Source organism: Thermobia domestica, chromosome 11 (genome assembly GCF_964235325.1).
Source record: "Thermobia domestica chromosome 11, izTheDome1.hap1.1, whole genome shotgun sequence".
NCBI lineage: Eukaryota > Metazoa > Arthropoda > Insecta > Zygentoma > Lepismatidae > Thermobia > Thermobia domestica.
In genome coordinates, this window is record NC_137464.1 from 57,698,861 (window position 1) to 57,713,599 (window position 14,739).

Sequence of the window (14,739 nt, forward strand, 5' to 3'; positions counted from 1 at the left end):
TTGTCGATCGTTCGTTCTAAGAATGAAGAACGTTTTCATTTTCAAGATTTGCTGAAGTTGGATTAATATTTTCTCTCTTCTCCGATTTTCTCTCATCAGTACGATTTTTCTAATAGTTCTTATTTTTTAAACCAAAAAAATTTATCACGATGTAAATTTGACAGCCGTCCGCTCTTCACTTTGTATCGGAACATTTCCTCCAATGTAGTTTGCTGAATATCTTCATGGTAAGTCGTGTGTTTTGCAAACTGCAGTAATCTTAAAGCCTTTCGACCATTCAGATGTTTGATTATCGTTCAGCCATGCAATTAGAAGATTTTGAATGTCTTGATTAACTATTCCCATAGAGCTTTGGCTCTATGGTGAGGTTTATGATGGACTATTCCTCCCACTCCATCCCACATACAACAAATTTCTTTTATTACACTATTGGCAAACTCACGGCCACTGTCGGAATAGAATACAGTAACTCTTTCTATATATGGCCTACGGAACCCGAAGATTCAATGCCGCGTTCACAAAAGCTCTCCACTGACTTCTATCCTTAGCCAACTGGATCCAGCTTCTACTTTGTATTCCCATTTCTGCGAGATCCATCTTAATATTGTCTTCCCATCTGCACCTAGGTCTTCTTTACCGACTGGTCTTCCAGTTAAGACTCGAAGCGTTCCTACTTTCTTTCATCCTGGCTACATGACCTGTCCACTTGAGCCTCCTAGATTTGATGACCCTAACAAAATTTGGTAAACCGTATAAATTATGTAGTTACTTGTTATGAGGTTTCCGCAATTCCCCACTCCCGTTTCTCTTGGGTCCGAATATTCGTCTCAGGATCTTTTTTCAAATACTTTCAGTCTACGTTCTTCCCTCAAAGTAATAAGCGACCATGTTTCCCAACCATACAGAACAGATATGATTATCGTTTTATATAATTTAAGCCTCAAATTTCTGGACAGAATTCGCGACGACAAGAGATTTTGAACTGAATAATCCTAATACAAATTCCCGCTTTTAGCCGACATTTAGTTTCTTTACGAATATAGTTTTGGTCTTTTAATATTGAACCTAGATATTTGAAAGGATCCACTTTACCAAAAGTATTAATTGATATTTTAGCGCATCCATTATTTGCCGTATTACGATCCCGACGAACTTCCATGTATGTAGATTCTTCTGCATTTACATCTATCCCTGCAAACGTTTAATAAGACCTCTTCATTTTTTTCTATTGTTCTCCTATTATCTCCTATTAAATTTACATCATTAGCATACGCCATAACCTGGTGAATACCATTTAATTCTTGGCCCCGGTTGCTATCTTTGATTTTCTTTGTAGTGTACTCCAGGACAAAGTTGAATAATAATGGCGACAACGCATCTTCTTGAGACAGCTAAAATTTAAAAATATATATCTAGGAGACTATATGCTAGTTTCTCTGCTGCCTTGGTTTCTAGTACTCTTAATTGGTAAAGTTCTCTCTTTTTTTTTTTTTTTTTTTTTTTTTTCAATGGTCTTAATATACCGTAATGAACTTAAATCCTCGATCCTTTTACGACATCCCAATTAAGTCAACTTATCCTCTTGAGTTAAGTTTCGAGGAAACAATACGTTTTATAATCAGTCCTTTTTCTTAAGTGCGCTATGTTTGACCTGATATTGTTTACATAGAGAACTGTACAATGACACCACTTCGTACGTGATATTTTAGCATTGAACCTGCTATTCTTTTGACATACAGATTCTGCCTCTATGTTCTGTTCTTTTGTGTGTTTGAGAAAGAAAGGGCATATCTGCTTTGCCATACGGACCAGACTGTGTCACATGATAGGGTCAAAAGTTACGTTGCGTGCTAAATGGGTGGAGATTCCAAATCAAGATGTGAGATATTTCAAGCACGTAACCTCCGTGTGGGCGACATAAGTAATTCGAAGAAGATGCATATACTTTATCATTATTATTGATTTTACTCAAACAATTTGACTTTTGACAATATTCTATTCATATTTACCTTACGTGCTATAGCCCCTACATCGTTTTTAAGCTCTTCATTATGCCTTTGCAATAAGCGTTTAATTAGCCATCTTCTTATTATTGTTTTTGAGATACGAGGACGACGACTTTTTTTTTTTTTTTCATTAATTTTCCATTGACTTTAATCTTAATGTTTCGTGCTTTTTTACTATGTTCAATCCATTTTAGGACAATTTGCTTTTGGAATATAGAATCTACATAGTCTCTTCTACATTTGATCTGAATTTCAGCCATCTCCCCCAAAGTCTGTTCACATCATTGCAATCTAATAGGCCCTTTCACTATTTTCTACGAATTATTTCAGTGTAATCCCACATGTTTTTAAAAGTGCGATCAACATACGATACTGAGTAATATCAACTTCCCTAATCTCATTAAATCTTAACTGCACACTTAGTATCCAAACATATTTTATGTCGTTAACACCTACTTTCTCACTTACTCTAGATCTTTATTCTAAGATCACACATAGAACAGAAAACTAGGCAACTTACGTTGACAACAGTTAATAGTGAACAAAAATTTTATATTAACTCTCAATTCACCATTACTTAAATTAAATTCACTTACGTCTACAAATTTGCTCAGATGTTCAGGTCCTAAAGGTTGGTCATCGAAGTAGAATTTTTTGATTTTGTTTGTAATCTCATCTGGATACTTTGTTCTATTCTCATATAAGAAATATTTTGGCGCTAAATTTTGAAAATCACTTTCCAACTCTCGCAGTCGACTAGGATTCACCACAAATTCTAAAAAAGAAGAAAGTATTAAATCAAAACTTAATTAGTATGTAAGCAATCGAGCAAATATAATAAAGATTTGCACGAAACTAAATTAATAGCATCACAGATTGCAAAAAACACGAATTTCTTTTAGACCGTAATTTAGTAATTACCCTCTTTTTGTAATTATATGGCAATCATGGTAGTCGAAGTTTGCTTACATTGTTTTATTGCTATTATGTTTACGAACTAAAATGTTACCACAGTTTAAAAAGACATTAACAAGTAAGTGATGGTGTGTTATTTATAAGACCAACATTGATAAAAAGTCACATTTTAATTTATACGAAAGTTCCGTCAATATTTCGTGCATTGTACAAAATGACATTTTTCTTCAGTTGTTATACGTGAAGTATCTGTTTACCTGTGGCGGGATGAGGGTGTATCCTTATTATTTAAGACACGCCCCTGATTGCAACGACTGTCAGTAATTGCTCCTTCATTCTAACTTGTGCACACAATGCTCTAAAACCTTCTGCGAAGGCAATGGATTACACCCATTACGCGTGACGGACCAAATCTCCTTATTTAGGACCTTAGAGTATCTGAGTGTCTCCCAGTTGTACCTACTGGTGGAGAGAGCTAACTGAATATGTAGCTGAATGTAACTAACTATAAATGTAACTGAATGATAGTGACGAAACTAAGATAGTAAAAGGAAACTAAAATAACACTGAAGACTCACAGATTCAATGCTGTTCAACAAAACTAACAGGGCTAAATCAAATCTAGCAGCAGAAATGAGCGATCTACTACTGAGGCATCGTGTCTCCATTTAACAGGACAGTTGGAAGCTACTTGAATTAAAAAGTACCAAATTCCGGTATGGAAAACAAAAAATAACTATGGCAGAACCCAATTCGCTGGTTACACATAATCCAACTAAAATCCGCCTGATTTAAATTTGATCAAGGATCGCTGGATAAAAGCTGAAATGTTATGTAGATCAATTAAACTAGGTGGCCCCAAGAATAAATAACTATAGTGGTTTTGTGTTTACACCTAAATTTCCCATACCGACTAGAAAAGTATATAGCAATCCTTCACAAACAATGTTGTAAGAGAGTGACTGGCAACGCTGCTTTACGAAGGAATATGCAAGAAATTTCTTTCATTATTCTTAACAGTTTTCGAATTTATTTTTGCGCGGCAAAAATTTGGTTTTAGAAAAGTGTGCAGTGATTCTGAGAAGTTGTGTCTGTCAATAATAGTACAAGCATCATGTAACGTTTAGTCGATTTCAACGCTGATACGCCACGTCCTCCGTAGGAGATACCAGAAATCTGTAAGAGGTATCGACATTATCAGGATCTACTTAAAGAAGCATACGCTAAGTACGTTAACATTTGTTTTCCAGAAATGATATCACCAACAACGGGATAACTGGAAGAACTGTGTATGTCCCAAGAGATTACTCTGAAAGAGGTTTGATTTTTAGACCTCCACGTAAGAAAAAATACATTTTGTTTGTTTGTTTAGAGGTTTGATTTTTAGACCTCCATGTAAGAAACAATACATTTTGTTTGGTTGTTTGTTTAATCAAATGTTGGCAAAGTTTGAAAAGAATACGTAAATCCAGAGAGAAAATATGTTTTTTTTTTCTTTTCCATCATCGAGTAGTAACTTCGATAACTGAGAGATATGTTTACATGATTTATAAATAAATAAATAAATAAAAGTTGCTAAAAATTATACTTTAAGTCTTTGGTTAATTTACTTACTCGTTTAGATGACTATTTAATACGTTAGTACTTTTAGTTCTGGAAAAAAAATGTACATTTGAAAGCCATATAGGCCTAATTTTTACTTCAAATTTCCTTCTACAATTAATCAAATTACAAATACTTTAAACAAATATTCCAAATTTCCAAAAAACTATTGCTTACCAGGAAGGCAAGATAAGTTATTTAATACTACAATGATAAACAGCATTTACACATCTCTACAAAATGTTTTAGTACAAAAAATATTATGAAATACTATTTGCATTACCACTTACGAAGTGATGTAAAAAGTCCTTCGTGTGAATTAACGCCAACAATCCATGGAACATGGTTAAAAATTTTCTTCTTAATCATCGTCAATGGATCATAAGGAAGGAATGTTTCACCATCTGCTTCTCCACTAGATTCCACGCATGGAAGAAAAGGTAACACATCAATCAAAGGATGCTCCTATATAAGAAAAAAATAAAACGTACACGTTAAAACATTGTTCCACCATCGAATGTCTACATGACCTTAAAAAATTAAGGCTAATTTTTAAGAGACATGTTGATAAAATCGCAAACGTTTGCTTAGAATCTGCACAACACAGTTGGATTGGAGATGACTAATGTTTTGCTGGTTACAACGACGGATTTTTGTGAACTTCGTATGAAAACTGCACAAACAAGCTTCAATGTTTTAACGATTATTGATAGATAACAGTATGTCTTTTGCTTACAACCTCTTTCCTACTAAAACTTTTTCAACAAATTTCTTTACCGACTTCGACACAGCCTCCATTGAGGTATTTCAAGATCTAGATCCAACGATTATCTCCAAGTTATAACGAAATTTATATGGGACCACCGCAAGGGTATATTCTTTCACATATCAACAAAAACAAATAAATAAATTAATTAATTAATTAAAATAAAATAATTAAATAAATAAAAAATCAATAAAATCGACGCAGCTATGAAGAAGTTATGCATGAATATATCAACAATATATATATATCAAAGCGTTGAATTGAGAATATCCTTTTTTTTCTTAAGTCGGTTAAAAATAGGAGCATTCTAACGAATCGTATGCTTCCACTGGGTGAATCTCCACCACATCTTTTTTTTTTCTTTCTTTCTTTTTCTTTCTTTTTTTTTTCAAAATTACGTTGCGCACTAATAACAGACTGATTAGTACTGAAATCGAGGACACAAAACCCTTCTCTCTCTTCGGATTACGATTAGGAATTAATTTATGGGATTTCGAAATTTATAGGTATGCTAGCGTCAAGTATGAGGAATAAAGTCCTTCGGTGATCACACTACCCGGGAAATTCTGGAAGAAAGGATGGGGAAGGAAGGAAGGAAGTGGCCTGGGACGATTGTTAGGTACCATCCTGGTATCTGCCTGGACTGAATGAGAAAATCCCAGCAAAACCTCACAGAGAGCGGCTGGCCTGAGAAAGCTTTTACACTTTGTCGACCGAGCGTTCCCATCGGAAATCGAACCCGAGATCGCTCGCACCAAAAGCGAGAGCTTTAGTGTCTAACCTACGCGGGGATCTCCTGTCTTCGCTGGTAGTAATTTTTCACATCGTACCTACCCGCGAACTGTGTAACTTGTATAGTGCATACATATATTATTCACAAGGCTAATTTGCATATAAATTTTTCGCTTTATTTACATACATGCATACACCCTCCATTCCAAAAGAAACCGAACGTTTTAAAAAAACAAAAAAGCAATATACATTTTGGAACAAATCATTTTTATTAATCAATGTATTCCTCTTCTGCATCGATACACATATTTGCACGCTCCAACAAGTTGTCAAACGACTTCTCCATGTCCTTTATTGGAATGGTCTTTAGGACGGCGGTCGTCGCCTTCTCAATGGCATCAATCGATGCGTGACACTTTCCTTTCATCGCCAAATGCAGTTTCGGGAACAGATAGAAATCGCACGGAGCGAGATCTGGTGAATAGGGCGGATGATGCAACCGAATAATGTGATTTTTGACCAAAAATTCAGTTACAAGTCGCGAACGATGTGATGGTGCATTATCGTCCAAAAGAGTCCAACTGCCGATTTCGCGATATTCGGGCCGAATACGACGAATTCTTGCCAGCAAACGCTTCATGACGCCTAAGTAAAACTCTCCAGTGACTGTCTGGCCGGGCGGAACAAATTCTTTGTGGATAATTCCTTTTGAATCGTAAAAACAAATCAGCATCACCTTAACTTTTGACTTCACCAAGCGACTTTTTTTGGGTGTTCTTTCATCCGGCGCTCTCCATTCACTACTTTGCCGCTTTGTTTCGGGCTCATATTCAAAACACCACGTCTCGTCACCAGTTACAATCGATTTCAAGAAGTTTCGATCCTGTCGAGCACTTTTAACGATGTCTTTGCAATGCGCAATTCGATCAACTTTTTGGTCTTCGATGAGTTTGTGTGGTACAAACCGCGAATTAACCTTCTTAAGGCCCAAAACTTCGGTCAAAATGCGGTATGCGGTTGTTTGAGGAATGCCTAATTCCATTTCAATAACTTTCACCGACGATTTTTTGTTATGTTTGATGAATTCATGCACTTTTTCGATGTTTTCCTCCGATAATCCGGTTCTGGGACGGCCTGATCTTTCGTCATCATCCAGCGTCTCTCTACCCGATTTGAATCGCCTGAACCACTCGTAAACTTGCGTACGGGATAGACACTCATCACCATATGCATTTTGTAGCATTTGGTGCGTTTCACTAAAAGTTTTACACAGTTTAACACAAAACTCAATTGCAGCTCGTTGTTTGAAACTCATTTTCCGACCGATGTACACAATACACTGACAGTTGAAACGCAATAACTTTGTTGCCGTGCATCCATATGTCATGACATTTATACCAGTTGTCAATGAGGGACTACGCCATCTACCGGTAAAATATTACAAGATGGCACTAGTGGTACTATTTGTTTTCAAAAGTTCGGTTTCTTTCGGAATGGAGGGTGTATTTAGATATTTAGATTTTTAATTATATTTATATTTATTCATAAATAGGGTTAGGTGTAGAAGCACTAATTAGGCTTAAGTTTATTTGCGTATGTTTATTTCTTTGTTAATTATCAAAAGGTGAAGTATGTAAATATGTGTATTCTTCATTCATTAGGTATATTAGATTTTGTATCAAGTCCTCATTTAATAATATTTTGTGTATCAAACAAGCATATAAAACGACGATAGCTTCAGTCCCTCACTCTGGGTGAACGCAAAACCTTTGTTCTGTACAGGAGCTATGCTTTCTGAGAGAGAACACGAATGCATAGTTTCCATCTGCATTTTCATATTATAGACGTGTATAGACGCATAAAGAATATATCCTGATATGGATTAGTATTTTAGTTATTGTTTCGTAGGGAGAAACATTGGACAGTGGAGTCCGACTGTGTGGAATTTTTTTTTTTTGCTGTAAAGTACCGGAAACTAGCAAATACAAGCCAAAACCCAGCGTTCAAAGAAGTGTGATTTCTGGAAGCTCCTCCCACTTTTGTCATGATTTAATATGCACGCGTCTAAGAAACAACGAACTTTCTTTGCCAGCCAGACGGACCTACCTTTTTAAACTTTGTTGAGACTACGAGTGAGAGCTATTCCGTCAATGAGACTTCACCCCGTTTTGTACAGATATTTCCACACGTAATTCTGTATAAAATTGTTAAAAATTTTCTTGATATGTCGGTAGTAGTTTTATTTAGATAGATTAGACCGTATCCAGTTTAAATATATTATTAAATGAAGGCTTATATCAATAAAAGGGTAGCAGCTCTCGCAGTCCATGGACGGAATCCATGGTACAAGGAACAGCCATGCCGCCATGTTTTAAAAAGCAGAAGTCTTCCTGAGGAGGACAAGGCGACTGAGCAAGCATTTTCAGCTGTTTTATATTTATTTCAACATGACAGCATAAGATGATTTAACCAAATATATATTATTACATGTAGTTTATTTTTGTAGTGAGATTCAAGGAGACTTTTGCTCCAATTCTACACAAATGCATAAAAACTCTCTAGGGAAACATCCTTCACCTCTCTCATACAGGTGAAAACTTCTCCCACCAGGTGTCTCCCTCAGATTGAAACAAGACTGAGGGTGAGAGAGCCATGTGTTTTGAAAAGTGTTTCTGTGTTTATTCAACCATTTTATTATTAAATTTACTATCTTACACAAAGTAATACATATAGTTTGAAAGCTGCATCTTTGTACAATACGGTGATAGCAGCAGTTTTGTAATTAAACGTTGCAGTGAAAAGTTATTAATGTAAAAAGAAGAAAATGTGTAGTTTTCTACTGTAAATAGGTCAAGGGATAGGTACGTACATCTGAATGTACCTCTTTGCACTGCACTCTCCCCGCCGTATGAAAGCACCCTATGTTCAGTGCGACCCTACGGTTTTGGTGAGAAATGGCTTGGAATAAATACAATACAGAGGAGTGAGACAGGGAGTTGGTGTTTGAACGTCGGTAGTTGATGTTGTTGAGCCTTCGAGAGTTACTTTTCGAACTCTGGGCAATCGTCATGAAGTTCAAGTAGTTTTTCGTCAGTTATTCAAAAGTCGTGTTCAGAACTTTGACAGTTATGTTTTACAACCGGCTTTCGTGTGGACATGTTGATCCAGTTGCTCTTGTGGTCGTGGCTAGTTACAAACTGAACTTGAAAGAAAATCGCGCCATTCGTGATATGAAACAGGAATGTTTGTGCTTAGAACGATCTAAGCTTTTGTGACATAACAATTTTACCAGTTCAGACTGGGAAAGTTTCTTCAATCGGAGTACAATGGAAGCAAACTCTAGTACCGCGTTGTAAATAGTTGTGCATATATATATATATATTTATTTATTTATTAAGTGCTCGATTTTAATCATTTATGATGTGTGTGGGACCCAGTGTCTAAACCGTTTATTCAGAAGTGCAACAGCGTAGACGTCGGATAACCATATCGTGAAACAGCGGTGCGAAGAACATTTATGTCTCTGGAATGCGAACGCAGTTTCTTAACACCACGGTCAAAAGCTAGGTCGCTTAAGACGGCGACACATAGACGACCAGACCGGATGACGACGATGAAAGCCTGATTTCTGGGAAAAGCAAACATTTCCTTACGTATGAATCGTCAGGAACAGTGAGACGCCGGATTTGCGGAAAATAACCCCAAGAATCCCTTCAATCAACGGGAACGTCTTACCGTAACGGAAGAGGTAAGGCCAACGTGGGATTCTGGGATGCGGATCATCAAAGGAGTGGAAAGAAGAGGACGACTGGCCAGGAATAAAGTTATTTAAACGTGCATGAACTTGAACAGTATAAAATTTGAAAAGCAAAGGCCTAAATTAAAATTTCGAAATTTGAAAATTTCAAAATTAATTTTTTTTTTGATCAAGTGAAATTCAAAGTGTTTAGTGCATTTCTTGTATATGTGCTCAGTGTGCTGGATATTAAACGTATTCACCAATGAACCCAGTCGTCTTCTTGGACTTCAGATTTTACATGTAACATGTCTTCTGTTTCAGCTGCTGGGAGTGTGCAGAGCCCATAAGCCATGAAAACAATAACTTCACGTTGTTGAGTGGGTAATCTCGTTGGAACTCCACCTGGAGTAAAACTGCAGGAGGACCCTGTAAAATTAGTCTCATGCTTATCAAAATTTAATCTTCATTTTGTTCAGTTAATCAATTTATAATTTTATTAATTTAGCTCTACCGTTTTATTTGCATATTGATAAGTAAATTAGTTTGGGCCTTCAGCCATCTAATTAATATTCATTAGTCCTCATCTCCCCCTCTCTTCTCATATCCACACACTCACTCTTACCCCCTTTTTACAAACTACACAGTAGTTTTACCAGTAATTATTATTATTATTGTTGTTGTTGTTGATATTATTATTAGTTTTGCTTCCTATCAACATTTGTTTGTTTTTTTCGTACTACTAAATCTAAATTATAATGTTTCTAAATAGGAAGATTATTGTTATAACTCTCTAACGCACTCTTTTATATCAAGAGTACTAACACTGGGTCGTCATTTCAAGATTTATAACAAAAGAAGGTGCATATGGAGCGAATACATCATTTGCTAGCAACTGACATGGTATCCTGTTGACACTGTATCCAAATATCAATTGAACGAAATCAAAACAAAGATACTTAACATGATACTTATGAATAGAAGTCACAGAGGGAGATGGTGATGGTGATAGTAGCAATAATAAAAAGAATCTTAGCTTCCACCACTGAATGTCTCGTCGCCAGTTTCCAAGAAATTCTGAATTACGACAATAAAAGGAAAATTCTAATCGACATTTTCCCCCAAATACATTTTTAATTGAATCAGTACAGTGATACTTATAATGATCTCTCTTCAATGTTTTCATTGAGTTTCACGAATCTATACAGGAAAAAGGGAGGAAATTCTGAGAACATAATTGCACTCACTCCATAAACTATTGCGTGATTATTCGCTTACATTAGTGTCCCTTGCCTTAAAAAAAGCTAATAATTCACTTACATTTTATTCTAATAATAATGCACTATTAATTACAATGAAACTCTTAATATATTTATACTTATGCGAAATATTATCTTAATGAGATTTGGCATATATATGTATAGTGTGTATTATAATTCTCTTAGAGGTTTTGATTTCAATAAAGGAAAAATTTTCTAAGAAACGTTATCATTAGATTCAAAATCTCAATAAATTTCTGCAAAACATTACACACGCTCCATAAACTCTTCCTTGGAAACTTAGCAAACGTCAAGTCGCTAATTTAGTTCACTCATTTTATTGGCTGATGTATAATATCGACGTACGCTTTACGTAAAGAGTGGTGATAGAGAGAACATACAGAGCAAAGTACGACGGGGGGAGGAGGGAGGAAGGAAGACAAGAGAATGGAATACAGAACTGTCGGTAGAGTGTGGGACAAGTCATTGATCAACGATTGGTACAAATGAAATTAAATGAAATCTTTGAGTTTTACGTCCCACGGTTATGCCGGTTAGGCTGAAGGAGACGGCGATGATGAGTAATGAATTAAATGGTGGAATGAAGAAAGTGGGAGGAAACGGGAGAACCCCGAGAAAACCCACGCACCCGGTGTTTGTCCACCACAAAGTTCACTTGGCGGGGCTGGGATCGAACCCGGGACACCAAGCACCAGAGGTGAACGCTCTACCACTGAGCCACTCCCCAACGATTGGTACAACTGCAGCACCACCTATATTCTTCATTTGCCTACTAGTACTTAATAGCGCCAAATTTCTCGTCTGAACATTGACAAACAAAATTATGATGTGACAGGGAGTTCAGTTTGAAATGACTGATCTATAGTTCCTCTCATTCTTTTTAGTTTACTATGTGTAAGTGCGGAAAGTCTTACAGAACGATTTCAGCAGTCCATTCGTCTGTGCCGTAGTACAGCGACGAGAATGCGATTTTTTTTCTTTTCCACATGGATATAGTGTACCGAGAATAGCTCCTGTCGCCATCCTTATCTCTCTATGAAAACCGGAAGCAGTTGAGATCTGCTATTCCTAGTTTCAGTATTGGATCGTTCTAAAGAAAGAAAGGAAAAAAAAAACTGCAAGAAATAACAAGAAAAGCTTTTCTTCAGGTGGGGGGATGAACAGATTCAATGTCGCAAGAATAGTTGCATCTCTTCAAATACGAGAGCAATTCGAGAAAAAAAGAAGAAAAAACTCCTTGGCGGGAAGAGTAACGTCAGTCCTGTGGTGCTGTCTGCAGTAGTTCAGTAGGCAGTGAGCAGAGGAAGAAGATTGGTTGCAGCTTACTCGTTCACTATAACAATTGAAAATAACCGCTCCAATAGAAAAACACCCAAATTGAATTGCGTGCGGTAATACGATTTCCGAGTGCGAAAAACTTTCAGCAGCTGCGATTCATCGCGAGCTGTGTGGTGTTTACGGATTAAACGTAATTGAGTGAAGGTATCGTATGTGAATAGTGTCGCATGTTTAAAGATGGACGAACTGACGTACACGATGTGGTAAGAAATGGGTGGTCATCTGTAGCCACCCTGAAGCCCAGATTTGGCGCCAAGCGACTACCAAAAATTTAAATTGAGGCACATGAAACAGTGGCTTGCGTCGCACCGCTTCTACAATGACAATACGCTTCACAATGCTGTTAACGGATGGCTTCATTCCTAGGCGAGAGACTTTTTGCAGAAGAAATTTCAAATCTTGTAAAAGTATTATGAAAAGTGCCTCAATTTGAATGATGAATACGCTGAAAAGTACTGGAATGCTGTACTTTAGTAACGTGTATAATAGAAGTTCTCTATCTGCGGGTATATCATTGATAACCAAACGGAGATTTTTTTTTTTTTTTTTAATTGTCCTCGTATTTCTTTACTAAAACAACGAGTTGTAGATTTAACACAATTTTGGTTTCTATATTGAATTCTTGTAGAACAAAAATAGAAATAGACAGGGTAAATTCATTTTTATATGAATTCAGTGTTCCACAAACAGGTTTTATGTTCACCTTTATCCCTTTATTACAAGCGGAAGTGGCACATCTTTTCCTTCCGGTTTTAATTTAGATCCCTTTAGTTTGGAAATCAATCATGGCTTCTCAATATGAAACGAAACAGACTTGTAAGAATCCACAGTCTTTCGCTAACCAGAACAGAATAGCTAAATCTATCAGTTTCACAAAAATGCCCAATTCAATGGTCAGGAGCATTAGTGTTTTACGGGTGCGCACCCAGAAATTTTAGTTGAAGGGGTCCATGCTTTGGGAAGTGGGGTGGGGTACAATACTACAAAGCCACTACGTCTATGTAGGATTAAACGGGTATTATTTTGCACCCAAAAAGACGAGAAGTAATTGTAAATTACTTCTACTTATATTTCCAGGGAAAAAAATGATAGAACTAGATTGCTTTTATAAGAAAAACAGTACAGATGAAGTGTAAGATCAAATTTTCATACCACATCAATCATTTTCCTGTTAAACAAGTATAGTTTATTCAGAAAGAGTAGAAATGCATGTTGAGTTGTTGGAGAAATGCAAGTTGGGGAAGAAGATTCGGACTCGGTTGTCCCCCGTGCATGCGCCCCTGGTGTTTGAATAACGATAGATGCAGGTCCGTAAACTTTTAGAAACATCTTAAAAACCTTGGGGTAGGTATGGAAAATTGACCTATTAACCTTCTCCTCCTACTACATGGTAGTGAAACAGATACTTTCTCCGAAATCCGGTGTTGCCAAGAAATTCTAGCTAGCTGACAATTGTCGACCAGAGGAGTGCGTATTCATCTCTGTCATTTGAGAAAGGTTTAGGCGAAAAAAAAAAAAAGTAGCGTAGAAACTCCGAATGGTTTGTGTTGTTTTGTTATTTGACACTTTGAGTGGAAAAATCTTCCTTCTTCCTTTGGAGAGGAACAAAATTCGAACTGGACGGCAGCTCTCGGCGAAAATAGGGGGTGAGCAAAAGCTGATCTTCTCCGTCATATGAATAAGGAATGGAATGTCTTAAATGTTTTGGTGAAGAAAAAAGTAGTCTGGAAACTCCGAGTGCTTGATGTTGCTTTGTTATTTGACACTTTCAACCTGCTTTTAACAGAATATTTCTTTTTCCATTGAGAAGGAATGATCTATATATGCAGGCAAGTTGGTCAGTGTTTGTTTATTTCCCCCTTCTCTATATAGAAAGAAAGAACCCACATGTGTAAGCCATTAATCACAGTGTAATGGGGACCAAAGCTATGGCAACGTCGTTGAACATAAGTTAAGTTACAATGTCACTAGTAAGAGGATATGATTGTTCGGACAGTTCCGATTACCACCCACTAAGGTTTTTAAGACTCTGCCAATTCTGTATTTATATATTGTGCGTCCCTGTGCTCTAAATAATTTGCCGCCTCCCCACAAAATTTGTCGCCCCTTCCCGAAAACGACCAATATTAGAGTTGAATTCATAATTTTGGGGATCGCTGAAATCAATACTGACAGTTTTAATACAATGCAACTTCAAGGTCCAGGGAGAGAGCGAGATTTCAAAAGTAATCGAAAACGACAGATATTAGTGTTGAATTCATAGTTTTCGAGGTCGATGAGTTTAACGGTATCAGTTTTCATGATGTTCAAGTTCATCCTTACCCTTTGGGGTAGGGGGTGGAAGAGGATGATTTTCTAAAAAAA

The 14,739-nt window shown here is 36.6% G+C and overlaps 1 protein-coding gene across 2 annotated transcripts in view; it reads right to left on the minus strand.

Moving 5' to 3' along the window:
• The window catches only part of LOC145664080 (juvenile hormone esterase-like), a 67,033-nt gene that overhangs the window by 21,566 nt on the left and 30,728 nt on the right, over nt 1-14,739 (minus strand). For both annotated transcript variants that reach the window (XM_081730422.1, XM_081730421.1), the window contains exons 6-7: nt 4,814-4,988; nt 2,603-2,781 (exon numbers count right to left, since the gene is read on the minus strand). In XM_081730422.1, the coding sequence (XP_081586548.1) occupies nt 2,603-2,781; nt 4,814-4,988 (354 nt within the window). The remainder of the gene's footprint in view (nt 1-2,602; nt 2,782-4,813; nt 4,989-14,739) is intronic.